This window comes from Triticum urartu, chromosome 3A (genome assembly GCF_056163025.1).
Source record: "Triticum urartu cultivar PI428250 chromosome 3A, HENAU_Tu73, whole genome shotgun sequence".
NCBI classification, from domain to species: domain Eukaryota; kingdom Viridiplantae; phylum Streptophyta; class Magnoliopsida; order Poales; family Poaceae; genus Triticum; species Triticum urartu.
In genome coordinates this window covers 747,481,634-747,508,326 of record NC_141875.1, presented here as the reverse complement: position 1 = coordinate 747,508,326, position 26,693 = coordinate 747,481,634, and the positions used below count along the sequence as shown (strand labels likewise).

Sequence of the window (26,693 nt, the reverse complement as noted above, 5' to 3'; positions counted from 1 at the left end):
TGCAGCAGACCCAAATGCAGGCGCTGAAAGCAAGGGTAGACGCGATAGAGGAACGAGAAGCAAATCGCAGCAAACGTACTGCCGAAGCCTCCCCCGAAGCTACCCCGCCATCTCAGCGCAGAAGCAGCGTGGCTTCCACCGAGCTGCTTCAGCCGGAGCATGCCTTGACGGCTCCTTCCAGCTATCCCGTGGATGCTATAACGGAGTCTCAAAATTGCCACCTTATGACGCAATGGATGAATTTGAAGGTCAAGGCGGCTGTTGGCTCTGTTTTTCCTACTGAACCCGGCGCAACTTTTCACTGCCGGCCGATTCCAGAAGGATATGCTAGGGTGATGGTGGATGAGATAACGGAGGGATTTGAGGACCTCCAGCTTGACCACCCTACCGGTGAAGGGGAGACTCGGCTGGGGTCTGCTCTGAAGACTCCATGCCTATGGCGGAAGGAGCTCATCAACCTTCCGAACTGGACGCCACCGCCTCGTCCTCCTCCTCCGCCGAGTCAGGGCACTCCGCCTCCACCGCCTCCTCCTCCGGCGAGTGACGATCAGGGCCCTCGGCCGGCTCCTTCTCCGGCGCGTGGCGGCACTCCGCCTCCTTCTCCGCCTGCGCCGACGCGCCCGAGCAGCCAGCCTCCTCCTTCTCCGCCTCGTCAGCAAGGGCGGAAGAGACCTGCCGCCGCTCCGGCGCGTCGTAGTCCTTCTCCTCCGCCTCTTAAGCAAGTAAAGAAGACAACCGCTACGTCTGTTCGGTCAGCGTCTAGCAGTACAACCAGAGGCGGGAGGACATACAGATTCGGTCCTTCTCTGAAGACTCCAGAGAAGTTACCATACGAGAGGACCCAGGAGGAGAACGCCGAGATCGCACGAGAAGAAGTGAAGAAATTCTTTTGAAGGGGTGAAAGCAAAGAAACATCCACCTCCGGAGGAGAAGGTAGATCGGGTGAAAGTGAAGCGCACTCTGGCTGCCCTGACAAAACCACCGAAGTCTGATCCGCCGAAAGGAAACTATGACCGCATTATTGGAAAGGAATTTGCCAAAGCGGAGCGGTCGGGAAGTACTGTCAGTGATCAAAGGCTGAAAGAACGACGAGCTGGGAAACAAATTGCCCAGCTCGGCGAACAAGCGAAGCAATCGTGCCCCCCGCTCAAGGTGCCTAGCCACAACGTCGATAATGATCTGAGGATGGTGCCCGGTTATAGCAATCTTGCAGATTACCTGCCCGACGAAGTACATTATGAACCCATGGAGATGCAGATACAAAGATACGAGTACGGGAAGCCTCTCGTCAAAGATGAAAGATCTCTATCAACGATGATGCGAAGATTGCATGATTGGTACTTGAAAATCTGCAGAGACTCTGGGGGAGGAGTACTTTGTATGTGAAAGTTAAAAAGGAGCATGACCTCGTTGGAATTGATCTGTTGCCTGTTCCATTTGAGGAGTTCTATCAGTTTTTCAATCAATTGGCCCTCGATAAAACAACGGTCGCCTGCTACTGTCTGTAAGTAGTACTACTTCTGTCATTAAGTTTCTCTATATAGCTTAGCTCTTTCATTGCATGTATTTATAATCATCCTCACTATATTATGCAGATTGAAGATCATCGAATTGAAGAAAAGACAAGTCGGTGATATTGGGTTCATTAACACATATCTCTAGATGCAACTCAGGTTAAATTTCATGCCACAGAAACCGAGGCCAGCATGCTTGAATCGTTGATAATAAATCAAAACAAAGATATAATACTCTTTCCTTACAACTTCAAGTGAGTGTTACTGTCTTGTGCGTATTCGGTTTCCCTTATATATTAGTCAAGGTTATAGTAATGTAATTGATGAGTTATGCATGCGTGTGCAGTTTCCACTATATTCTCCTACATATTAAGCTTGAGCAGGGACTAGTAACCGTCTTAGACTCAAGACGAAAAGATCCCAAGGACTATGCAGACATGACTCAAATACTCGAGAAGTAAGTTAAATCGATCATTATCCACCATATTAGCAACTTTGTTCATTTTCTGATATATCAAGTAATTGTTTTCTTTGTCCGGCAGGGTTTGGAGAAAATTCACCAGAAAAGCTCCGGGACAGCCGAAGGAGCTGCAATTTAGACACCCGAAAGTAAGTACTAGCTATAGTAACATTTTAAGCGCATCTACTAGTCATTCAAGCGCTAGTTTCATCAATACCATTTGGCATTCTTGCTTATCAGTTTGATTAACCTCTATTTCTTGTAAAGTGGTTGTGGCAGGAACAAGGGAATGATTTCTGTGGATACTATGTTTGCGAGTCCATCCGCCACACGACCTGTGAGCGGGGCTACACTGACGAACAATATGAAGTACGTAAATAACAACATTCACAATTTTATTTTATTACCATCATTTGTGTTGAGTTTCATTCATTCATATATATATATATATGTATTGACCCCCTTCTTTAAATTAGATGTTTCGGAAGCGGGATGAACTCCTAGCACCAGCTCGCATGCGAGGAATTCAAGAGGAATTGGCGGCATTCTTTCTTGACCACGTGATCCCTGAAGACGGAGAATTTTATGTGGACCCTGAGTCCGTATGATTATATTTGTAAGAGATAATTATTGTATATATGTAGCCGGTAGTGTCAGATAGATATACGAGAACTTGTTGTTCGACCAATCTCTCGGAGAAGGAGAGGTGGTCGATATCACTTCTCTCTGTATATATGCATATATGTTCATGACGATCTTCTGTTTCCTTCGTTTGCTTACTAGCTAGCTAGCGTGTCTAGTCCTCTCTATATACGTATGTATAGTACGTAGCGTCAACCAAGCACGGACATAACAGAGGACACTTCTCTCTATTAATTATAACTAGCTAACACAATATATGAAACACCTAAATTAACCCCCCAAAACCCCCAACACCCCCCCCTTTCAAAAAAAAACAAAAACCCCAGCCACAGAAGTGCTGACGCGTGGATGCCTATTGGTCCCGGTTGGTGCCACCAACCGGGATCAAAGGGTCTCCTGACTGGGCTCTGCGCACTGCCCACGTGGAGGGCCTTTAGTCCCGGTTCTGGATTGAACCGGGACTAAAGGGGGGAGGTATTAGTACCGACACTTTAGTCCTGGTTCCGGAACCGGGACTAAAGGCCCTTACGAACCGGGACTATAGGCCCTTTTTCTACCAGTGCTAGTTGCAGGTGAAGATTGGAGGCCGTTCCTTGTTGGAACATCTTTTATTTACTTGTTGGGATATCATTATATTGCTATGTTATCTTAATGCATCTATATACTTGGTAAAGGGTGGAAGGCTCGGCCTCTCGCCTAGTGTTTTGTTCCACTCTTGCCGCCCTAGTTTCCGTCATATCGGTGTTATGTTCCCGGATTGTTGCGTTCCTTACGCGGTTGGGTTATAATGGGAACCCCTTGATATTTCGCCTTGATTAAAGCTTTTCCAGCAATGCCCAACATTGGTCTTACCATTCGCCACCTAGCCTTTTCTTTCCCTTGGGTTCTGCAGACTCAAGGGTCATCTTATTTTAACCCCCCTGGGCCAGTGCTCCTCTGAGTGTTGGTCCCACCGAGCGATGTCCGAGGCTACCAGGGGCAACTCTGGGCTGGCTTACCCGACGTCTGGCTCATCTGAGTGTGCCCTGAGAAAGAGATATGTGCAGCTCCTATCGGGATTTGTCGGCACATTCGGGCGGTGTTGCTGGTCTTGTTTTAACCTGTCGAAGTGTCTTGAGTTACCGAGATACCGAGTCTGATCGGAACGTCTTGGGAGGAGGTCTATTCCTTCGTTGACCGTGAGAGCTTGTCATGGGCTAAGTTGGGACTCCCCTGTAGGGATTGAACTTTCGAAAGCCGTGCCCGCGGTTATGGGCAGATGGGAATTTGTTAATGTCCGGTTGTAGATAACTTGAACCTTAATTAATTAAAAATGAATCAACCGAGTGTGTTACCGTGATGGCCTCTTCTCGGCGGAGTCCGGGAAGTGGACACGGTGTTGGAGTAATGTTTGCGCAGGTTTCTCTCTAGTTTCTCGCTCGCGCTTTGCCTCCTCTTCTCGCTCTCTTTTGCGAATAAGTTAGCCACCATACTTGCTAGTCGCTTGCTGCAGCTCCACTCATATTTTACCTTGCCTTACCTATAAGCTTAAATAGTCTTGATCGCGAGGGTGCGAGATTGCTGAGTCCCTGTGGCTCACAGATTACTATTACACCAGATGCAGGGCCTGATGATTCCGCTCCAGGCGATGCGTATGAGCTCAAGTGGGAGTTCGACGAAGACTCTCAACGATACTATGTTTCCTTTCCCGATGATCAGTAGTGGTGCCCAGTTGGGGGTGATTGGGACCGTTGTCGCATGTTGGGTTCTGTTTTATTTTGGCGCCGTAGTCGGGCCTTGAGTGTATGGTTGATGTAATGTTATTTATGTTCTTGATTGACGTGGCGAGTGTAAGCCAACTATGTTCTCCCCTTTATTATTCATATTACACGGGATGTTGTGAAGATTGCCTAACTTGCGACATATGCCTTCAATGCGATTATGTCTCTAAGTCGTGCCTCGACACGTGGGAGCTATAGTCGCATCGAGGGTGTTACAGCTAACAAACTGCATCTCGATGTGTGCTCACTTGTTGACATGTGCAACAATGCAAATAAGAAGAATTAAATTTTCATCATTTCTCAAAATTCAGCAGGGAGAAGTGGATCATAATTCATAACTACTATAGAATACTATCTGACCGGATATATAATATACTCAACTCCCTCCGTCCCATAATATAAAAGCATTTTTGACAACATATAGTACTTGCTTGTATCCTGCCTCTGCTATGTACGTACAATGGATTGCTGTGAAAAAAGATGTACAATTAAGCCTACTCATCTAGCCATGCATCCATCTTATTCTTACTTACTGTTTCAGTATGCCAACAGGGACAGCAGGGGGTATTGTACTCGTACTCGTATCTGAATTGGTGTTGGTGTTGGTCACCCCACCATCTGAAGCGAAAACGCCTGCAAACCTCAGTGGCTGCTGCATCTGGACCCGGGAGCTACTGCTGGCATCTTCTTCTTGGTCGTCGCCGTCTCCGGGTCGGCGGCGAGACACCATCCTGTGGTGCACAATGTCGTAGGCGTCGGCGGTCCTGACCTCCTGAGCAAGCGAGCAGGGGCAGCAGAAGAGCCACTGGAAGCAGTCCGTCACGTCTGGCCTGCCGCAACAGAGCCCACTGCCGGGGAGCCCGAACCTCCGGCGCATCTGGATCCTCCAGAACCCGCCGTAGAGAAGCCCCAGGACGCAGAGCAGGGTGCCGCCGAGGCTGAGCGCCAGCCTGGCCGCCTCGTTGTCGATGTTGATGGCCGCCAGGGTGAAGATGAAGAAGGGCGCCAGGCAGAGGAGGATGAAGGTCGCCGCGTGCACGTACGCGTTGCCAAACCCGAGACGCCCGGCATTCCACCCGAACACGCAGCAGCTGCAGAAGAGCGACAGGTACGCCAGCGAGATGTCCTCCCACAGGTCCGCCACCAGCCCGCCGGACCACTCCGGCGATAACATACCATCTTCTTCCGCGCCGACGGCGACGACAACAGCGGCCGTTTCTAGTCCTTGTCGCTGCGGCGGAGAGGGGGAGAAGGAGTACCTCCTCTCGACGGTCTTGTGCTGGAGCCGCTGCCGCGAGCCCGAAGAAGAAGACTCCTGCTCCTCGTCGTCGGCGGCCTGGACCTCGTAGTCTTTGCCCAGGGGGCTGAGGTTGTTGTACATGCTGGCGACGGCGGGCGCGCAGATGGCGACTGACACGGTGAGGCCGACGCCCACGGGAGGCCGGCGGGTCCTGGAGAGCCCAAGGTTGAGGCCGCAGAGCGCGTACTGCGCCAAGCAGTTGAGGTGGAGCAGCAGGATCACAACCATCATGTGCCTCCTCTCGTTGGGCTTCACGGTGCCGCCCTTGCAGTAGACCTCCCGGAGCGCGGCCATGTCGCCGGCCCGCCACCGGCACAGCAGCGCCAGGTGGTAGAACCTTCTGGGATGGTTGTAGAGGCACATGAGGGTGAACAATGCATTCAATATCTGGTTGTTGACCTCGAACCACGTGTCCTTGTGCGACTTGGTCCGCAGGACGGCGTTGAGCATCCCGGTCATCACCATGAAGAGGATGGCGCCAGAGACGCCGACGGCGACGATCCACACGAAGAGGGCCATGTTCATGGGGTTCTTGATCCACTCCTTGGACTTATCCCACAGTGGTCCCCACTTGATCTTCCTCACGAACGGCACCGCTGCCGCCAAGCGTCGCCTTGTTCTGGACTGTCTTCTTCGTGGTGGGCGGGAAGAGTGTTCATGCTGCTGCTGCTGCTGCTGCGAAGAAGAAGAAGAAGAAGAAGGGGAGCCATTGTTGGTGTTGTAGTGTCTTTGGTCAGCAGCAGCGCCGAGCATGTGGTCCGTGGAGTAGCAGGGCGGCGAGCTTGGTGTTTGCAGGTGGTGCTGAAAGGAGTAATCCTCCTGGCCATTGGTCTTGTCACCCAGGACTTGTCTTTGAGTTTGTTGGGGTGAGTCGATGAAATAGATGGCTATGTGATGATCATTTTTTGCATCTGTGTTTGCAGGCTCCTCTTGGTGCATTATGTCAGCAGCAGGCCTCTTGTGAGTGCCACCACTTGCAATCATGTTTCGACAGACGGACGGGCAGACTTGGAGGATATATATGAAATAACAGGTGCCGTATGATGCTCTGTTTGCAGTATCGCAACTGAAGATAACTTTTTTCACCCTCTGATTGAACCAGTAAGTATAATGTTGCTTCTTTTTCGTAGAGCTAGATGTTCAGATAAGGACTGGACGAAGCCAAAAAGATGCTGATAAATAATCCACTTGTAGTAGCTAGGGTGCTTGATCTTCCCATTTGGTTAGGATTTGCTGCACACAAATTAAAGAGAAAGGTTTTGAAATTGCCACCACTAAGTAATACCAATAATGTTGGATGCACAATCTAATATATCGTCGTAACTTAAGAAGGAGAAAAAGTAAGTCAAGGCATCTAGTTGCACAAGGATATGCCCCTTTTAATTTGTACAAGAGTCTGAATGAAAGAAGAATGGGACTATATGATTGAAAGTTAAATCGGAAAGAAAAAACAAGTTGAGTTTTAGCTTGTTGCAGATAGCCCAGGTCTAGCTTATACTATATATTCTTAAATAAAAGAAAAAGAAAAAAGGAAAGGAAAAGGCCCCTTGTTTAGAATGAATTGCATATGATGGATCGATCGATATTAAGTAGAGGGGGAAATCGCTCATATATGCATCAATCAATCAATCAATCAATCAAAGCAGTCAGTACATACTAGTGTAGCAAGTTTCCAAAGGAAGCTAGAAGAAATTAATTAAAAGGCAGCAGATGTGAATCAAATCAATCATTTAGGCGATGGTACATACATACCTTGTTAGCTAGCCCTCCTAGGAGGCCTACTACTAATCGTACGTGCGTGCGGCGGCGGCTAACTCAGAGTCCGAGAGACGGACAGATGGTTGGATTGCCCTCTCCTCTGCTCTGCTCTCCTCTTTTGATTGTCTTTTTCTTTTTCTTTTGATTGAGAGAGAGAGAGAGAGAGAGAGAGAGAGAGAGATGACAAGTGAGGAGGAGGATGGATGAAGTTGAATTCTTGCTAGATAGGATTAAGAGATGGAGAGATTTGATTTGATTTGATTTGATTGAGGAGAAGCTTCAAGATAGTGCAGAGGAAGAAAGTAAAGCAGCAGCTCAAGAGAACCAACCGATGAGGAGCCAACTGATGAATGGAACAAGAAGAAGAAGAAAGATTGGGCCGGCGGATATTTTGTTGATTTGGCCTCTCGCCGCCACCAGGCACGCACGCACAACACAAGAGTATTAGTAAATTCTATAACATTTTGATTTCAATATTATTATGCTCTCTGTCTCTGAGTTGTACAAGAGATCAATACAAGGAACAAGAAAGAAAGAAAGAAAAGTCTCTGAGTTGTACAAGAGATCGATACAAGGAACAAGAAAGGAAGAAAGAAAAGTAGTAAGTTGTCTTCGTCAAGTGCCTGCTAAGGTCACACAAAACCAAATCAAAGAAAAAGAAAGGTCCATTCGTCCCTCCAGAGAGTTGGTCTAGAAAATTCAACCAACTAAAACCCGCCTTCCTTCCTTCCTTCCTTCCTTCCTTCACATGATTGACTTTTCTTTCCCTCCCGTATGTATGTATTGAATTCATGCTCCAGCTAATTGCTTCAAAAGTCCCAACTGATGAAGAGAGGCGGACAATATATCTCAACAGCATGGATGTTTGATTTCAGATTCAGATAGATAGATACTCCTCTTGTACTGTATGAATTCCATCCATCTTCATACCTTGCTTGCTTGGTTTGCTTGTTCAACAACTCTCACTATTGTATCTACATGTATGTATGTATGTACTGAAAGAAAAAGAAAATCAAAGCTTCAAGTGCAAGGCAGCTGCACCTTGTTTATTCGTTTGTTTTCACCCCGTCAGTGATAGGCTGCTTGGTCTGTAGCAGTATATTCCAATCCAAATTTATCTTTCAGAATTATTCCTATTTTCACCACATATATATGCATCAACATTTCCTAGTCTTCCGGTGTGCACCAAGATCCGTGCGTGCTAATAGGTGTCTCACTTGGCCGAGGCATGAAAAACCTATTCACACCATCCCGATAAAATATCACTCGGGTTCATAAATCACATGACTACATATTTTTCTCTTACCTTTCATGTGAAAAGAGGGGGTAAGAGGGAGCATGTTAAAACTGCTCCTTTTATAATCTATCTGTTATTACACCTGTGCGGACTTTGGACAAGTGGTGTATGTGCTGATAAAAAAAACAAGGAATGAACATAAGTTTGCTTGAACCACAGAGTTTCTCTGTCTCCCAAATGGGAAGATCACAAGTTAAAGAGAAAAAAGAAGAATGGGACTATATGATTGAAAGTTCATTCATACATCACAAGTACAAAATCGTAAGCAATGCACCACCAATCAATCAATGGCTAATTTGTTTCCTTGTCAAATGCATACACCATATATATATTATACCTTAATAAGCGAAAGGAAAATAAATTGATTTATAACATCATCATCATTTCCCTATACAAATATATCACACTTGTGCCTCAAGAACATGCCGCTGATCCAACATCCATTCTACTAATTGAGCTACTACTCCTTGCTCAAAAACTGCCCCATCGGACATGACGTGTATGGGAATGAATAAAATATGCTGTCTGCGGCGACATGGTCTGGAGGCGGCGCAGCACGTCGGCGGGTAGGCGCTGCGTGAGGTCCTCCGTGGACGACGGCGTCTCCAGCGACTGTGCCATGGTCGCTTTTTTGCTAGTACACAAGTTTGTTTGTGCTGTTCGATCTAGAACCGTTGGATTATACAGTATATTTATAAATAGTAGGGAGAGTCGGAGATACGTGTTGGAATCCGATTGGACCCCGTCGGAGGAGCAAGTAGTCCAGTTAGTGAGCCGGTCCCAATCCCGCACGTGCTTCCCCAAGACCAAGTGGATGAACCAAATCGGGGTCCAAGTCCAACGCGTATGTAATGTACTACGTACCATCAGGAAGACGGACGAGATGCACAAGGCCACGATCAGGTTACGTTGCAGTTCATTCTAAAGGGGTCATTCGGTGGATCAAACCTTTTGTTGTTTGACGGGTTGGACAGTCAAATCAAACTCGTTATTCTTTTCTTTCGGTGGCTATTGTGATAGTGTCTGAGGCAGGTGACGGACGGACGTTGGTGTCAAGCTCAGATATGTTCTATTATTTTTTTTAATTTTGTCATGTCGGTTTTTACGTGGCTTGTATTTTGTTTTTTTGATATGAATGAGATACATATTACCATGAAAAAAAATCAAACTAGTACTTGGATCGACCGACGGAGGTATGCCGGCCGCTGACTCTCTCCATCGTATTCACGCGTTTGCCAATTGGGCTGGACTGGACTGCAGTCAGTACGTATGGCCTGTAAGGCCCATGCCAAACCTGATAGAAGATAAGAAAGGGATTCGGCCTCTACAATTTCCGACTAACCCGGCGTGCTCCTACTAATTTCCGTATCCTAGCCTAAACAAACTAATTTTCGTCTCTGTAAACATTGTGACGAATTAATAAAGCCTAGTGACGTTGCCTCAAAAAAAAACTAATTTCCAAATAAAAAATTGCATAGACAAAACTAATTTCCATATCCAAATATATCCTCCTCTTCAGCCATAAATATACGCCGTCATTTATTACCGTATATTGAATACCAAAATATATCCTCCTCTTCATCTATAAATACACGCCATTATTTATTACCGTATATACAAACACTAAAAGATATCCTCATCTCCAGCAATAAGTGCAGGTCGTTATTTACTTCCATGTATAGAATACAAATACTACTAAAAGATATCCTCATCTCCAGCTATAAATGCACGTCGTTATTTATTTCCATGTAGAGAATACCAAACAATATCCTCCTCTTCATCAGCTACAAATACACACACCAAACCTTCTCACCGAACACATTCTCAATCGCAAACAAATTTTCAGAAGCCACAAGAACTCAAGATGAGAATTCCATTCTTGATCCTCACCATCCTTGTTCTCTCTCTCCAGTGCAAGGCTCCCGTTGCCTCCCCGCTTGTAAGAGATAAGGAGACCAACATCCTCTTCTACTTCCACAACATCCATGCCGATAAGGATTCATCCTCGGTCCTTGTTGCACAAAACGCCAATGCCACGGCCCATGCTCGTGGTATCGTGGCCTTTAGCTCTGTCTACGTGTTTGACAATGTGATCACTGAGGGGCCCTCGATCACGTCTAAGGTGCTTGGGAATGCACAGGGCATGTACGTCGGCACAGCAAAAGATGGGTACACGATTTTGATGGCCATCGATGTTGAGATCACAACTGGCCCATTCAATGGCAGCTCGTTTGTATTGTTCTCGAGAAACCCGTTGAGATCAACCAGGGAGCTCCCCGTCATCGGAGGTCGTGGTGCGTTCCGAATGGCCGAAGGGTACGGCATGCTCCGAACGGTGTGCGTTCACTGTCTCAACTCTGTGAACCCTGCCAGTGGAGATGTCATAGAGTACAACGTGACTCTCTGGCACCATTAAATGAGTTTATGTATTTTGGGTCCTTATGATGATCCCTAATATAATGGATGGTTGAGTTTTCTAGTTATTGACTTGTTGCGCTTTATAAAATTACCACATAAAACTCCCTCAACTTATGTACTCAAATGATTTCATTCAATATTATTAGGATCAGATGATTTTTAGCTAGCTGGAAACTTAAGAGATGGTTATTTGCTCTTACACTGCATTTTTTTCTTTTTTGAGAGAGAGAGAGTAGGAATCGGGAACAAAATGTCTCATCATGTGCATACACATATATAGGGGACAGAAACTCCATCTATAAATCAATCAATCGCATCAAAGAAGAAGAAGCATATGCTACTCCAGGCTAGGCACTCACAACCATTGAAGTAGAAGGATCATGAGCATGAAGATCAACATGCATGGGTCGTCGTGTGGGAGCGTACGTCAGCGCAGATGGACATGGACAGCGTCATCAAACCTAGCTATCTAGGAAGACGAGTGCCGTGCACCGGCCGCGGTCGCTCGCTCTGGCTCTGGCTCTGGATCCACCACCACCACCACGACGGCGACGACGACTTTTGCCTGTCCATTGGGGCGGTCGACTTTGGCCCGTCTGTCGGTCCGTCGCCGGCCCCGTTCCGTGACAATTATTGTGGTGAGGAGGGTGAAGAGGATGCAGGGGCCGGCGACGCACATGATCCTCATGGCCAAATCCAACATCGGAGGGTCGGGGCCCGGCAGCCAGATGGACAAGACCGCCATCTGCAGCGTCACCAGACCCAGGAAGACGATCCCCATGCACCGTTCGCAGTCGTCTGCCTCCCTAAGGCCAAGGCCGCCGCTCTCGATGCCGCCGCCGGCCATCGCTCTGGATCCGATCGTGCCTGTGCGTGCGTCAATTGGACTGTGCCGCAAGCAAGCAACTCGTACCTAGTACGGAACCAAGGCTGACAATAAGGCCCTCTTTGATTCGCAGGATTTTCAAATCGTGGGAATAGGAAAAGTATAGGGTTAGAGTGGCATGCACACATGAATCCTACAGAATTAGCATGGAGTGTTTGATGGCACAGGAAAAGCAAAGGAATTGTAAAAAGAGATTGGAGTGGATGTTAGATTTCCTATGAAATGTAGTATAAAAGATTCCATAGGAAAAATTCCTATGGGATCCAATCCTATGAATCAAAGGACCAGCATAGGAAAAATTCTTAAGGATTTCAATCCTCCAGAAATCCTATAGAATTCCTTTGAATCAAAGGAGCCCTAAAGGGACTTTGATTCATTTATTTTTGAGGGAGGAAAGTATGGTTTTCCCCCTCAAATCATGTCTGATGGACCGATTTCCCCCCATAGTCTAAAACCGGATCAATCAACCCCTAAACTCTCCAAAACCGGATCAATTCTCCCCCATGGTGGTTTTGGACCAGATTTCGGTGGTTTTGACTAGTCTCCTTGCTGACTGGACATATGCAACTTTTCCCAATTCTTAATTGCAATCCCTAGGTCTGTCACCGCCCCCTCGCCGCGTAGCACTGTGTCGCCGTCCCCCTCGCCGCCCCCTCGCCGCCGTCCATGGCGTCTGCTAGCTCGTCAAGCAGTCATCGGTCGCCGCAATCAATGGCCTTCTCAGGGCAGTCGCCGGTGCCATATCGGGAGGCACCGATGGCGTACTCGCCTGAGAAGTTGTGCCACTGCAACGTCAAGGCTCCGAGGTGTATTTCATGGAGCATTGCCAACCCCAGTCATCGATACTACAACTGCAGCCAGTCTCTAGTACCCGTTGATCTGTGCCCGCCGTTTCTGTTTGTTGTTTTCTTGAGCAGCAAAGTTATAGTCTTTGTGCAATTCTCTTGACGAAATTGCACAAATTGTTGAATAGGGATATGACTGTCGGTACTTCAAGTGGCATGATGATCCCCTGGATCAGTTTGTCGGTATGCTACTAGGTGATCTGTGAGATGTTGTGAATCGGCTGAAGACAGAGGTTAGGAAGCTCAAGACCGAGAAATCACAGCTGGAGCATGCTCTCATGGATGCCAAGTGCAGCATTGGTGATGCTGATGTTTATGTGTTGGATTTGAAAGCGCCGCATGCTCAACAAATGGATGTTCTTGCGAAGGAATTTCAGAGAAGCAAGTTGATGTACAACTTTTCCTGCATTGTGTGTGTTGTTATCATGGCTTTTAAGATGTGATGTACTATGTAGGATGCAGTGTCTTAGTCAACCACCTATGTAAGCTGGAGTGAACAATTGTATTTGAGTTTAAAATTTCAAAAGAGGAAGTCTGAACTTGTGTCTGAAGTTAACTGAACTTTTGTCTGAAATTTTCTGAATCGTTGGCTGAAGTTAACTGAACTTTTGTCCGAACTTTCAGCACCCACCGCTTTGACAGCCACCCACCCACCCATTTAAAGCCAGCGCTCGCCCAGACACCAATCGCCCACCCATTCTCATCCACTCGCCCAGTCGTTCCCCATTCTCATCCACTCCCTTCGCCTCTCACCCACTACTCCCACCGCTTCTCAACGCCGGCGATGGCGCCCAAGAAGAAGACTGCAAGAGATGTTCGTCGTGCTCAAGAGCGGTGGGAGGAAACTGTGAGCAGGTTCTGCAAGGGTGATTCAGAGAAAAGGGCCGATGTGGAGGAGATCTGCAACAGATTTCCGAGCTTGCAGATGTGCGTGGACCATGCTAGGGGCCTCATCGATGTGGCAACTGATGTTGAGAAGAAGACAATGTTCCCCAATGGCTGTCCCATTCCAGCTATCTCTGTTTTCCTTTAGGCTATGAATGAGGCGGAGAAGTCACCAGATCCACGTCAGCGTGCCAGGTGGTACGACTACCGCTCCCGCCGTCGCCCCCTCCACCTCCAGTTGAAGGTCTCATCGGCGTCGTGGTCGTTGTACCAGCTGCAGTGAAGCAGGTTATTGTGCACTCTGACAGCGACGGAGAGTGCAGTGAAGATGTGGAGGAGGACAGCGAGCAGGAGCAGGTGGTGCTGGATGTGGAGGACAGCGAGCAGGAGCAGGTGGTGGTGGATGTGGGGGACGACAACGAGGGGGAGGTGGCGCCTGCCGACGATGACGTGTACGTGGTGGCGCCGGCGATCCCACAGCTCGGCGACAGGAGCATGCCAATCGAGGCGGAGACTTACATCCGCGTCGACATTCGCCACTCCGACCGCATCAAGAAGATGAAGGACATGCAGAAGTGAAGACAGAGAAATGAACTGGAGTTAAGTTTCTAGTTAAGTGTCTAGTTCATTATGCACTCAGAGTTTCTATGTTAGGTACTGGAGAGATGCAGTTAAGTTTCTATGCTAAGTTTCTATGTTAGGTACTGGAGAAATGCAGTTAAGTTTCTATGTTAGGTACTGGAGAAATGCAGTTAAGTTTGTAGTTAAGTACTGGAGAAATGCAGTTCTGTATGCACTGTCAGAGTTTCTAGTTAAGTACTGAACAAATGCAGTGATCAAATGTATTGAAGATGTTCAAGCATAAATGTTTTCAACTCTGTTGTCCTCTTTGTTTCAATCCAAAAAATTATATTAGCAGAAATTGTGCCTCAAATGAACAGAAGCAGAAATTTAGGACAAGTGTGAAGGAAATATGCCCTAGAGACAATAATAAAGTTATTATTTATTTTCTTATATCATGATAAATGTTTATTATTCATGCTAGAAATATATTAACCGGAAACATAATACATGTGTGAATACATAGACAAACAGTATGTCACTAGTATGCCTCTACTTGACTAGCTCGTTGATCAAAGATGGTTAAGTTTCCTAGCCATAGACATGAGTTGTCATTTGATTAACTGGATCACATCATTAGGAGAATGATGTGATTGACTTGACCCATTACGTTAGCTTAGCACACGATTGTTTAGTATGTTGCTATTGCTTTCTTCATGACTTATACATGTTCCTATGACTATGAGATTATGCAACTCCCGTTTGCCGGAGGAACACTTTGTGTGCTACCAAACGTCACAACATAACTGGGTGATTATAAAGGAGCTCTACAGGTGTCTCCAAAGGTACATGTTGGGTTAGCGTATTTCGAGATTAGGATTTGTCACTCCGATTGTCGAAGAGGTATCTCTGGGCCCTCTCGGTAATGCACATCACTTAAGCCTTGCAAGCATTGCAACTAATGAGTTAGTTGCGGGATGATGTATTACGGAACGAGTAAAGAGACTTGCCGGTAACAAGATTGAACTAGGTATTGAGATACCGACGATCGAATCTCGGGCAACTAACATACCGATGAGAAAGGGAACAACGTATGTTGTTATGCGGTCTGACCGATAAAGATCTTCGTAGAATATGTGGGAGCCAATATGAGCATCCAGGTTCCGCTATTGGTTATTGACCGGAGACGTGTCTCGGTCATGTCTACATTGTTCTCGAACCCGTAGGGTCCACACGCTTAACGTTACGATGACAGTTTCATTATGAGTTTATATGTTTTGATGTACCGAAGGTTGTTCGGAGTCCCGGATGTGATCACGGACATGACGAGGAGTCTCAAAATGGTCGAGACATGAAGATTGATATATTGGAAGCCTATGTGTTGGACATCGGAAGTGTTCCGGGTGAAATCGGCATTTTACCGGAGTACCGGGAGGTTACCGGACCCCCCCCCCCCGTACTAATGGGCCTTAATGGGCCTAGTGGAGGAAGAGGAGAGGAGGCAAGGGGCAGCCACGCGCCCCTCCCCCCCACCCTCCCAAGTCCGAATTGGACAAGGAGGGGGGGCTGTGCCCCCCCCCTTTTCCTTTCCCCTCTCTCTCTCCTTCCTCCCCAAGTCCTAGTCCAACATGGAAAGGGGGGAGTCCTACTCCCGGTAGGAGTAGGACTCCTCCTGGCGCGCCCCTTGCCTGGCCGCACCTCCTCCCCCTTGCTCCTTTATATACGGGGGCATGGGGCACCCCATAGACACAACAATTGATCATTGATCTCTTAGCCGTGTGCGGTGCCCCCCTCCACCATATTCCACCTCGATAATACTGTAGCGGTGCTTAGGCGAAGCCCTGCGTCGGTAAAACATCAACATCGTCACCACGCCGTCGTGCTGACGAAACTCTCCCTCAACACTCGGCTGGATCGGAGTTCGAGGGACGTCATCAGGCTGAACGTGTGCTGAACTCAGAGGTGCCGTACGTTCGGTACTTGATCGGTCGGATCATGAAGACGTACGACTACATCAACCGCGTTGTGCTAACGCTTCCACTATCGGTCTACAAGGGTACGTGGACAACACTCTCCCCTCTCGTTGCTATGCATCACCATGATCTTGCGTGTGTGTAGGAATTTTTTTGAAATTACTACGTTCCCCAACAGTGGCATCCGAGCTAGGTTTTATGCGTTGATGTAATATGCATGAGTAGAACACAAGTGAGTTGTGGGCGATATAAGTCATACTGCTTACCAGCATGTCATACTTTGGTTCGGTGGTATTGTTGGATGAAGCGGCCCGGACCGATATTACGCGTACGCTTACGCGAGACTAGTTTTACCGCCGTGCTATGCACACAGGTGACTAGCGGGTGTCAGTTTCTCCAACTTTAGTTGAACCGAGTGTGGCTACGCCCGGTCCTTGCGAAGGCTAAAACAGCACCAACTTGACAAACTATCGTTGTGGTTTTGATGCGTAGGTAAGAACGGTTCTTGCTCAGCCCGTAGCAACCACGTAAAACTTGCAACAACAAAGTAGAGGACGTCTAACTTGTTTTTGCAGGGCATGTTGTGATGTGATATGGTCAAGACGTGATGAGATATAAGTTGTTGTATGAGATGATCATGTTTTGTTAAAGTTATCGGCAACTGGGAAAAGCCTTATGGTTGTCTCTCTACTGCATAAGATGCAATCACCAAATAATTGCTTTACTTTATCCCTATGCGATAGCAATAGTTGCAAGAGCAATAGTTAGTGAGACGACCATGTGACGACACATTGATATAGATCAAGATGATGGAGATCATGGTGTCATGCCGGTGACGATGGAGATCATGATGATGCTTTGGAGATGGAGATCAAAGGCACAAGATGATGATGGCCATATCATATCACATATTTTGATTGCATGTGATGTTTATCTTCTATATACATCTTATTTTGCTTAGTTCGACGGTAGCTTTATAAGATGATCCCTCACTAAATTATCAAGGTATAAGTGTTCTCCCTGAGTATGCACCGTTGCGAAAGTTCTTCGTGCTGAGACACCACGTGATGATCGGGTGTGATAGGCTCTACGTTCAAATACAACGGGTGCAAAACAGTTGCACACGCGGAATACTCAGGTTAAACTTGACGAGCCTAGCATATAACATATATGGCCTCGGAACACGGAGACCGAAAGGTCGAGCGTGAATCATATAGTAGATATGATCAACATAGTGATGTTCACCATTGAAACTACTCCATCTCACGTGATGATCGGACATGGTTTAGTTGATTTGGATCACGTGATCACTTAGAGGATTAGAGAGATGTCTATCTAAGTGGGAGTTCTTAAGTAATATGATTAAATTGAACTTAAATTTATCATGAACTTACAACGGGTTCAATTGCTTCATCTTGTCGTCATTTGCATATACTTCTTGTGTTTGCATTCTCGTGCTCATATATATGTTGTTTGCTAGACGGTGATGGCGGCTACTATGTATCACGAGTTCGAGAAGAAGCCGTTTGCTTTTAGCCATTGTTGGATCTTATTGAATGGCAAGCCGAAGTGGAACCAAGTTGTGGCCGAGCTCAAGGCCGGAAAGAAGAGGAATGATGACTCAAGCTCCCACCAATCGATTGGGTTGGACGACGAAGAGGATGATGTTGTCGTCACGAACGGGAGAGCCACTATTATAAAGGATAACCGACAAGTCATGGGAAACAAATGGGAGAAGGCACGGGTCTCTCGTGATGTAACGGCTACAAAAATGGCGTCCACATGGATCTATGATCTATGATCTCGATACCTCAATCTTTAGTGCCTTCTTTATAGCACAATGGCAAGCGTGTATGTTAGAAATTTGCACAGTATTGTTTGTCATGCCTTCTTTATACTACAATGGCAAGCATGTATTCTTTAGTGATGTAAAATGTATCGAAAATAAAGGATGGGCAATTGCCAATTGGGCATGGATGGTAGATTTCTTTGTGAGAAAAAAAATCAATTGGGCATGTATTCTTTAGTTTTTTCGATAAAGGGCGATTTTATTATCTCAAATGTAGCATCAAGCGGATACAAAACATTATGAGTAACACCCGGCCTCTACATAACTAGGATGCACACAGCCAAACACCAAAGTATGACACTAGAAAAAGTAAGAAAACCGACAATACGACAACAGTAGAGTCCTATGGACCGACACTTTGCCTATGTCGAACTCGGCGGTGGATGGATCCGGAGGTTATGCTGCCACCCATGTTGGGAAAAAACCTCCATAGCCGCCTGCTCCAACCGCGTACGCACCGCCTTGAACAGCGGTTGGTGCTCCGCCTGTTGTAGCGTAGACCACGTACGAAGCGAGTGCGTACAACGGAAAATAACCTGCAGAGGAGAAGCATTTTTGTCATTAAAAATCAAATCATTTCTACATAGCCAAAGCGACCATAGTAAGGCATACGCCCCCACCCTTATTAGCGTTTTGAAACTATTTGAAATTCCGTCCAACCAATGACAAAATGTATTGGCAATACTCGTTGGCGGATACAAATTTGACGCTATTTGGATGACTGACCATGTAGACCGTGCAAACTTGCATTGGAAAAAGAGGTGTTTCATTGTCTCGTCATGAGCACAAAAGCAACACTTCTTACTTCCTGGCCAGTTGCGCCGTGCAAGATTGTCTTTGGTTAGCACAACTCCCCTACGAAGATACCACATAAAGATTTTAACTTTTAGTGGAATCTTTGACTTCCAGGATTTCTTGTTATTATTCACTGGCACCTCGGAATGCATAAGCGCACGGTACATCGAGTCTACTGTGTAAGACCCTGATGTTGTGAGTTTCCAGCGAAACACATCCCGACCTTGTGTCAGATTAATCGAATCCAGACGGGATAAAAGATTATGCCATGACAAAAGTTGGGGGCCAATCAAATCCCGCCTGAACGAAATATTCCGTGGGGATGAACTAAGCACTTGCGCAATAGTATTACTCTTATCGCGAGCAATGGCGTATAAGGCTGGGTATTGCTCTCGGAGACTGGCATTGCTTAGCCATATGTCTTCCCAGAAACGAACCTCTGACCCATCCTTTATCGCGAAAGACCCAAAGCGAAAAAGATGTTTCTTTGCCACCATTAGGCCAGCCCAAAAGTGTGAGTCACCAGGTTTCCAATAAGCCTGAGACACCGCCTTTTGGCGTAGGTACTTGTTGCGCAATATGGTTTGCCAAACACCATCCTCAGTAAGAAGTTTGAACAACCATTTACTAAGTAGGGCCTCATTCTTGACCTGCAGGTCATGAATTCCAAGGCCACCTTGGTCTTTCGGCCTACAAACCACGCTCCATTTTGCCAGCCTATATTTTTTCTTTTCACCGTCTCCCTGCCAAAAGAATCTAGATCTAAAATAGTCCAATCTTTGGAGGACCCCTTTTGGGAGTTGGAAGAAAGAAAGCATATAGAGAACCATATTTGTGAGGACAGAGTTAATTAAAACCAACCGTCCTCCAACTGAGAGCAACTTGCCTTTCCAACTGCTCAGTCGTTTCTCTAGACGCTCCTCAACATGCTTCCACTCCGCAATCAGATATTTAATTGGGAATTGACCATGTGCACAACCAAACAGGTCAGCGTAATCTGCAGCCGCCTCAACGGCTTCTCCAAAGAAGAATAGTTCACTTTTATGGAAGTTAATTTTGAGACCCGACATTTGCTCAAATGCTGAAAGCAAGAGTTTCACGTTTCGCGCCTTGTCCAGGTCATGTTCCATAAAAAGAATTGTGTCATCGGCATATTGCAGAATAGAGAGACCACCATCCACAAGGTGTGGCACTACTCCTGCAATCTGGCCGTCCTGCTTGGCGCGCTCAATCAGAATAGCCAACATGTCGACAACAATGTTAAATAACATTGGGGACATGGGGTCACCCTGCCGCAGTCCTTTTTTTGTCTGAAAGTAATGGCCTAAATCATCATTGACTTTGATGGCCACACTACCTCCAGTTACAAAATTTTGGATCCATTGGCGCCATTTATCAGAGAAACCTTTCATTCTTAGGGCCCGTTGGAGGAAAGACCATTTGACCTTGTCATAGGCCTTTTCAAAGTCGATTTTAAATACTACTCCACTCATGTTTTTCCGGTGCATCTCATGAATGGTCTCATGCAAAATTACTACGCCATCGAGTATATTCCTTCCTTGCATGAACGCCGTTTGAGATGGCCTGACAACATGGTCAACTACTGAGTTTAACCTATTCGTAGCCACTTTGGTAAAGATCTTGAAGCTAACATTAAGGAGGCATATGGGTCTGAACTGTTGGATCCGTTCGGCCTCCTTAATCTTTGGCAACAAGACAATCTCGCCAAAGTTAAGTCTGAATAGGTCTAGTCGGTCGGCATGAAGACAATTAAATAACTCCAAAAGGTCAGTCTTGATGATATCCCAGAAATTCTGATAGAATTCTGCAGGGAAACCATCTGGGCCTGGAGCTTTGTTATGTTCCATTTGGAACACCGCTGCTCTCACCTCCTCTTCTGAGAATGGTGCCATTAGGATATCATTTTCTTCTGCCGTGACTTGTGGAATATCATCTGTTCGGGTCTCGTCAAGGGTGAAGTTCCCCTCAGCTGGCGCGCCGAACAAAGATTTATAGTATTTGGTGATATACTTTTTGAGCTCCTCCTGACCTTCGATCAGCCCCTCATCTTGTTGGAGACTGTAAATACATTTCTTCCTATGTCGCCCATTGGCGATCAATTGGAAGTATCTTGTATTACTATCACCCATCAATATTAGGTCAGCTTTGGATCTCTGGTAGTATTTGATCTCCTCTTCTCGCAAAAGACGGGCGACCTTCTCATTAGATTGATTTTTTAATTCGATCTCTTGTTGAGATAAGGTGCGTGTCTCTGCAATCTTGTTGAGGTCGTCAATAATGGTAGAGAGCCGTTGTTTTTCTTTTTTTATATATCCCATTGGTGTGTTTCGCCCATCCAGTGAGGTGTTGCCTCATGGCCCTTATTTTAAAGTTCCATCTCTGAATAGGTGTGCGACCAATGGCGGGCCTCTCCCAAACATTCTTGATTATGTCTACAAATCCATCCCGATGAAGCCATCCCAATTCAAATTTGAAAAGGGCGACGGGCTGCTGGGTTCGTAGAGTTAGAACCCAGAATGATGGGTGCATGATCCGATAATGCCTCGATACGCTCTAGGGCTCGCACGGTTACCATAGGAAATTTTAGTTCCCATTCGGTGTCCACGAGTACCCTATCGAGCTTCTCGTATGTCGGCACAGATTGGTTATTAGCCCAGGTGAACTGCCGCCCCGACATACTGACCTCCTGAAGATCCAAACTGTCTATCACAGCATTGAATAGGAAGGGCCAATGAGTGTCGAAGCGGTCAGTATTTTTCTCTTGTTGGTACCTAAGGATATTAAAGTCCCCTCCAATAATCATTGGATACGGGTTATCCTTAGCCAGGTTCACCAATTCATGAAGGAAGGCCGATTTGTGTTCATCTTGGGAAGCCCCATAGACTGCGACCAGGCTCCATGTAAGATTATCAGCTCTGTTTCGTAAGTGAAATTTGATATGAAATTCACCTGTCAAAAAAGCCAACAAGTCCATGGTCGTGGTCTGTATCCCTAGAAGGATTCCTCTAGACCTTCCACGAGCTGGTAGACTATGCCATGTGTAGTCGAAACCACCTGATAGGTGCTCGAGGACATTTGGCCTGAAGTCACATTTACCAGCCTCGGAAATTGCCACAAAGTCCAACCCATGTTCACGTACACAATCACTGACGTGTCTATGTTTAGCCAAGTCTGAGAGACCTCTGCTATTCCAAAACATGCCTCTCATGTGGAAACTCGGGTCGATGTGGAACATTTCGCCTTCTTGGGCGGTTTTTGTTTCTTTTTCAAGGAATGCGATTTAGATTTCTACGAAGACGCCGTGAAGTCACAAAACATGGACCCATGTCTTGCATCATCTAAACCAACCTCGGTAACCTCACCAACCAAGTGGGAGATAAGCGGACCATCATATTTGGCATCCGTTTCATCTTCCTCCTCGGTCTCAGGGTTAGGTGGGGTGCTATTACACTTTGGAGAAACCTTTAAACGGTCAATCTCCATATGTTTAAGTGCCCCAACCGACATATTAATTTCATTGTCATTTCTCCCCATAGATATACCAACATTATTTAAGCTAGAGGAAATGCCGGTATTCAAAAATGAAAGAAAAGATTGAGGAGACGAGGCACCTGGTGTGGGGTCCAAATTCCTCGAGGCATGTCGACGCATTGCCTTTACAAGTGAATGTTCATCGGTCGCAGAGGAACCATCCGCGGAGACGGCGTGACGGTTACTACGTCGAAGGGGCGAAGCCTGCCCTCCAGACATAGTACACATCGGTGTCTTATGTTGAGATGTTGGTGTTGATTGTTGCGAGCTCGGCGGCGTCTGAACTGTCCCAAAGGTCAGTGAATAGGGATGCGCCGCAAGTCCCACTGAAACGGCCACAAGGGGTGTCGTGGCTGATCCACTCGGACGATCCGCAGCTGGGCCAAGGGGGACCACGGCAACCGGAGCAGGAGCTGAAGAAGTCTGGATGGACGGCGTCGTTGAACATTGCGCATACACCGAAGCAGCAGCTGTAGCCTGCACGGGTGACGGCGCACCCGCACCCACGCCCAGCTGCACAAGCACCGAGGCAGGAGCAGCCGCATGCAGTACCCCACCTCCCACGGCAGGGTGCACAGGTGAGGCGTGCACATGATTAGCAGGAGCCTCTGCATAAGACTGCTTGGGTGCACATGCAGCCACGGGCCCCGCAGCAGCCCTATCCACGGCTTGCTGTCCGGGCGCCATAGGAGCCACTGCATGGCCAAGTGTAGGCGTAGGTTCTGGCCTTTGCATGGGCGCAATAGAAGCCGTTGCATGGCCTGGTGCGGACATAGTTGAGGCCCTCTGCATGGACACAATATTTGCACAGTCAACTGACGCCTGCACCTGTAGCGAAGAAGGCCTCAGATCATTATGCACTAAACTGCCTTTGGTTGGAACTGTAGCATTCTGAAAGCCCGCATGAGTAGTCTGCATGGGAACATTGGGACCTGTGTAAGCTCCAGACGCTGCATTTTCACCAACGGACTGGACACTTTTTGTTCTCTTGTTCGCATCCCTATCTGGCATATCTTCATCCCCGTTAGCACCGTCATTATGTCCATCATCATGGTTTTCCCAAATCCGCGGAATGAAGTCAGCGTCGGGGACAAAATCATCCTCCAGTACAAACCGAAACGCATATCCATTAAGCTTGACGTAAACATCAGAGGAGACCGAGGCTTCATCAGACCCATGCTTTTTGCTGAAAATATCCAAGGAATGAACAGCCACCTGGATTCGCACTATACCATGTCGGCGCAAGCAAACCAAGTCAACGTCCTGAGTGGCGCCTATAACCGATCCAGCCGCCCATAGACCAAGGAAATGGCACAGTGGTGGTGGGACTCCCGTGACATGAACCCATACAGACTGCAAAGGAAGAACGGATGGAAGCTCCTCAGCTTTCCATTCACTGAAAGTAATCTTCACGCCATGCGATTTCACATTGTACTCAAAAGTGGCAACACGCTGCAAAATTTCGACAGACGGGAAGGAAACTAAGAAAGTATTGGCTTCATGAGGGACGGCCTCCCACTTCCACGAAGTCTGGACCGAGGCAATCTTAGCAACCTCAACCTCGACCACAGCAGCAGACAAAGAACCACCAGAGATCGTAACCAAAGCTGTCGGCAAAGTTGGTGGTGCAAGATGCTCCTTGAAGAGCGAGTCTGGTAGCTGTACGAACATTGCGTTTACTAGACCACAACCACCGAGGAAAGCACATGGCCTTGGTTGCTTGAGAACATGGCAGCGGTGCATAGGATGCTTGTGGTTGTTGCAGATATGACAATAGTGAACCACCGTACAATCTTTGGAAAGATGACCATCTGATCTGCATTTGAAACACCATAGACCAGTTCTTTTTCCTTTCGGCATTTGTCCAGTTGCGTCAACAGTGGCCAAAGGTACGGACTTGATATCTCTTGTATCTTGTAACTGAGCAGCAGGGGCTGCCACCACTGCCGGCGGTGGAAACGGCGGCGAAGATCGCGCAGCCGTGATGACCGCAGCAGCATCACGACGTCCCCCTTTGCGCTTGTTCCTTGGACGGCGAGCGGGGGGTGCATCAGGCGCAGGTTGGTTGCTGGGTGCACTGAAGACGACCGGTGCCGGCGTCGGAGCCGCGGCCTGCTGGACGGCCCGAGGAGTAGTGGAGTTCGATGCATGCGGCACTCCAAAGCGAAGAGGCCCGGCTTGTACACCAAAACCGGCGGCGATTCCAGGGCTCGGAGCAACTTGAACCAGCGGCGGCGGCCCCTTGGGCTGGCTCCCATTCCGGCCAGCCATGGGTGGCGAGGAGCTCCGGCGCAGCACAGCAGCGTAGGTCGGCGGCGGCGGATCCCGAGATGACGAGGTGTGCCGATGTGGATGACCAAAGACACGGCTAGGGCATCCCAACTCCTCGTACTGGAACAGGTCCACCCTCCTGATCGTACGGCCCAACCGCAAGGCCTGATTGGCCACGCTAGGGCAGGGCCCACGATCCTGCAACAAGGCCGAAGGCCGAGTCTGCATGATCCGAACAGAAGTGCGATCACCGGCAGCTGAAGACCGAGGCTCCATCGGTGAGACCGCGAGCGCAATCATCGCTTGCCGCTGAAAGCGCGGCCGTTTCTTCCGATGGAGATTGCACCGCCGCTGCCAACGCACCCGTCTGGGAAGCCGGCAGGAACGCAGCCAGCGCCACCGGCGGCGTTATCCTGGGGCGCGGGAGCGGTCCCTTCCATGGCCGGATGCAAACCCCGCGACGTTGACGCGCTGGCACCGTCGGCGGCCGTGGCAACTCCGGCGAACCAACCGAACCAGCAGTAGTCTCATTCCTGCACGGCAACAAAGAATCGTGAGGAGAATCTGATTGTTCCTTGCCGGATGAGCTGCCGCTGCCCTTCTCCCACACCCTGGACGCCGGTGTGGGGTATCCCACGTCATTCCAGAACTCCTGCAGTAGCTCTGCGTCCGACTTCTTCTTCCTGGGCCGCACCATTGACCAGGAACCCTCCGGGGTATCATCGCATCCGTGAACATCATCCCTGGAGAGGACAGCGTCCACCACCTCATTTGCTAAGCGCCCGGCAGCCGAGACCTCACCCGTCTCCTCCCCGACGTCAGCTAAGGCTTGAAATCTTGATCCGGAGCATGGCGAGGAGGAAGACAAGGAGGGTGACCGCGAGGCCGGCGAAAGGGCACCCGGAGCTAGCGTCAGCCGCCGCCGATCCAGAAAGACGCGAACGCCGACACGCACGACGCAGCCGAGAAGCACCACCTCATCTCCGCTCTTGATCCTCTCACCTGATCGGAGATGCCGCCCCTCGACGATCTTTCCGTCGCCGTTCCGGAGGAAACACAGGCCGGGTCGATCTAGGAATAGTGAGCCACTTTGCCACTCCGGCGAACCATCTATCCCGGCGGTGGAAAAGGTCGCCGCCCAGCGCAGCGTTGGTAGAGGATCCGGTGGTTTCATCCAGCGCAGCGTTGGTCGCTGCCTACTTGCATGTATTCTTTAGTGAGGTAGATTTCTATCTATGATCATGTATTCTTTGTGACATGTTTGGAACTGCGATTACGTCCAAGGTGCTTGGGAATGCACAAGGCATGTAGTACATCGGAACAGCAAAAGATGGGTGCACGATTGTGATGGCCATCAACGTCGAGATCACAAACGGCCCATTCAATGGCAGCTCATTTGTATTGTTCTCAAGAAACCCATTGCGTTCACCCAAGGAGCTCCCCGTTATTGGAGGCCGTGGTGCATTCCGGATGGCCCAAGGGTATAGCATGCTCCGGACAGTGTGTGTTCACTGTCTCAACTCTGTGAACCCTCCCATTGAATGTGACGCTCTGGCACCATTAGTTGAGTTGATGTATTTTGGGTTTGTTTGTAGCGCGATGATGATCACATAATGGTTGATATTGACTTGTTGTGCTTTGTAAAATTACCACATAAAACTCCCTCAACTTATATACTCAAACGATGGCTATTAATTTTTGTTTACATTGATTTCAAAATTAGACTCGGATGATTTTTAGCTAGTCAGAAATTTATAAATAGTAAATTTGTCTCGTGAAGTGTGCATACTATATTTTTGGAGAGTATAAGAATCAAAGAAGAACAAAATATGTCATCGTGTGCATACACGGAGGGGCCAGAAAATCAATCTATCTATAAATAAATAAAATGAATCAAATCATCAAAGAAGAAGAAAAAGAAGTCCGT

General features: G+C 47.8%; 3 protein-coding genes across 3 annotated transcripts; 1 reads left to right on the top strand and 2 right to left on the bottom strand.

The window, feature by feature from the left end:
- Nucleotides 1-4,749: 4,749 nt before the first annotated feature.
- Nucleotides 4,750-8,352, bottom strand: LOC125546424 (uncharacterized). The gene is made up of 2 exons (XM_048710689.2): nucleotides 7,429-8,352; nucleotides 4,750-6,909 (listed from the first exon to the last, which is right to left on the bottom strand). The coding sequence occupies exon 2, from the start codon at nucleotides 6,658-6,660 to the stop codon at nucleotides 4,906-4,908; it is 1,755 nt and encodes a 584-aa protein (XP_048566646.2). The 5' UTR covers nucleotides 6,661-6,909; nucleotides 7,429-8,352; the 3' UTR covers nucleotides 4,750-4,905.
- Nucleotides 8,353-10,499: 2,147 nt separating this feature from the next.
- LOC147982644 (dirigent protein 15-like) lies at nucleotides 10,500-11,214 on the top strand. The gene has a single exon (XM_087545736.1). It carries the CDS (start codon nucleotides 10,596-10,598, stop codon nucleotides 11,145-11,147), a length of 552 nt encoding a protein of 183 aa, XP_087401862.1. The 5' UTR covers nucleotides 10,500-10,595; the 3' UTR covers nucleotides 11,148-11,214.
- A 7,330-nt stretch (nucleotides 11,215-18,544) lies between these two features.
- Nucleotides 18,545-25,940, bottom strand: LOC147982643 (uncharacterized). Its single transcript, XM_087516373.1, has 3 exons — nucleotides 25,032-25,940; nucleotides 22,576-24,988; nucleotides 18,545-18,684 (listed from the first exon to the last, which is right to left on the bottom strand). Exons 1-3 carry the CDS (start codon nucleotides 25,938-25,940, stop codon nucleotides 18,545-18,547), a joined length of 3,462 nt encoding a protein of 1,153 aa, XP_087372499.1.
- Nucleotides 25,941-26,693: the final 753 nt, after the last annotated feature.

What these genes read in the sequence shown, in the direction of transcription:
- LOC147982644 (XM_087545736.1), top strand. Translation starts at nt 10,596, where the DNA reads ATGAGAATTCCATTCTTGATCCTCACCATCCTTGTTCTCTCTCTCCAG.
- LOC125546424 (XM_048710689.2), bottom strand. Translation starts at nt 6,660, where the DNA reads ATGATTGCAAGTGGTGGCACTCACAAGAGGCCTGCTGCTGACATAATG.
- LOC147982643 (XM_087516373.1), bottom strand. Translation starts at nt 25,940, where the DNA reads ATGAAACCACCGGATCCTCTACCAACGCTGCGCTGGGCGGCGACCTTT. An exon ending in GTCTCACCGATGGAGCCTCG is followed by an intron (nt 24,989 to 25,031) that starts GTCTTCAGCTGC and finishes CGGATCATGCAG; the next exon opens with ACTCGGCCTTCGGCCTTGTT. An exon ending in GAATTTGGACCCCACACCAG is followed by an intron (nt 18,685 to 22,575) that starts GTGCCTCGTCTC and finishes TCTCCTCTGCAG; the next exon opens with GTTATTTTCCGTTGTACGCA.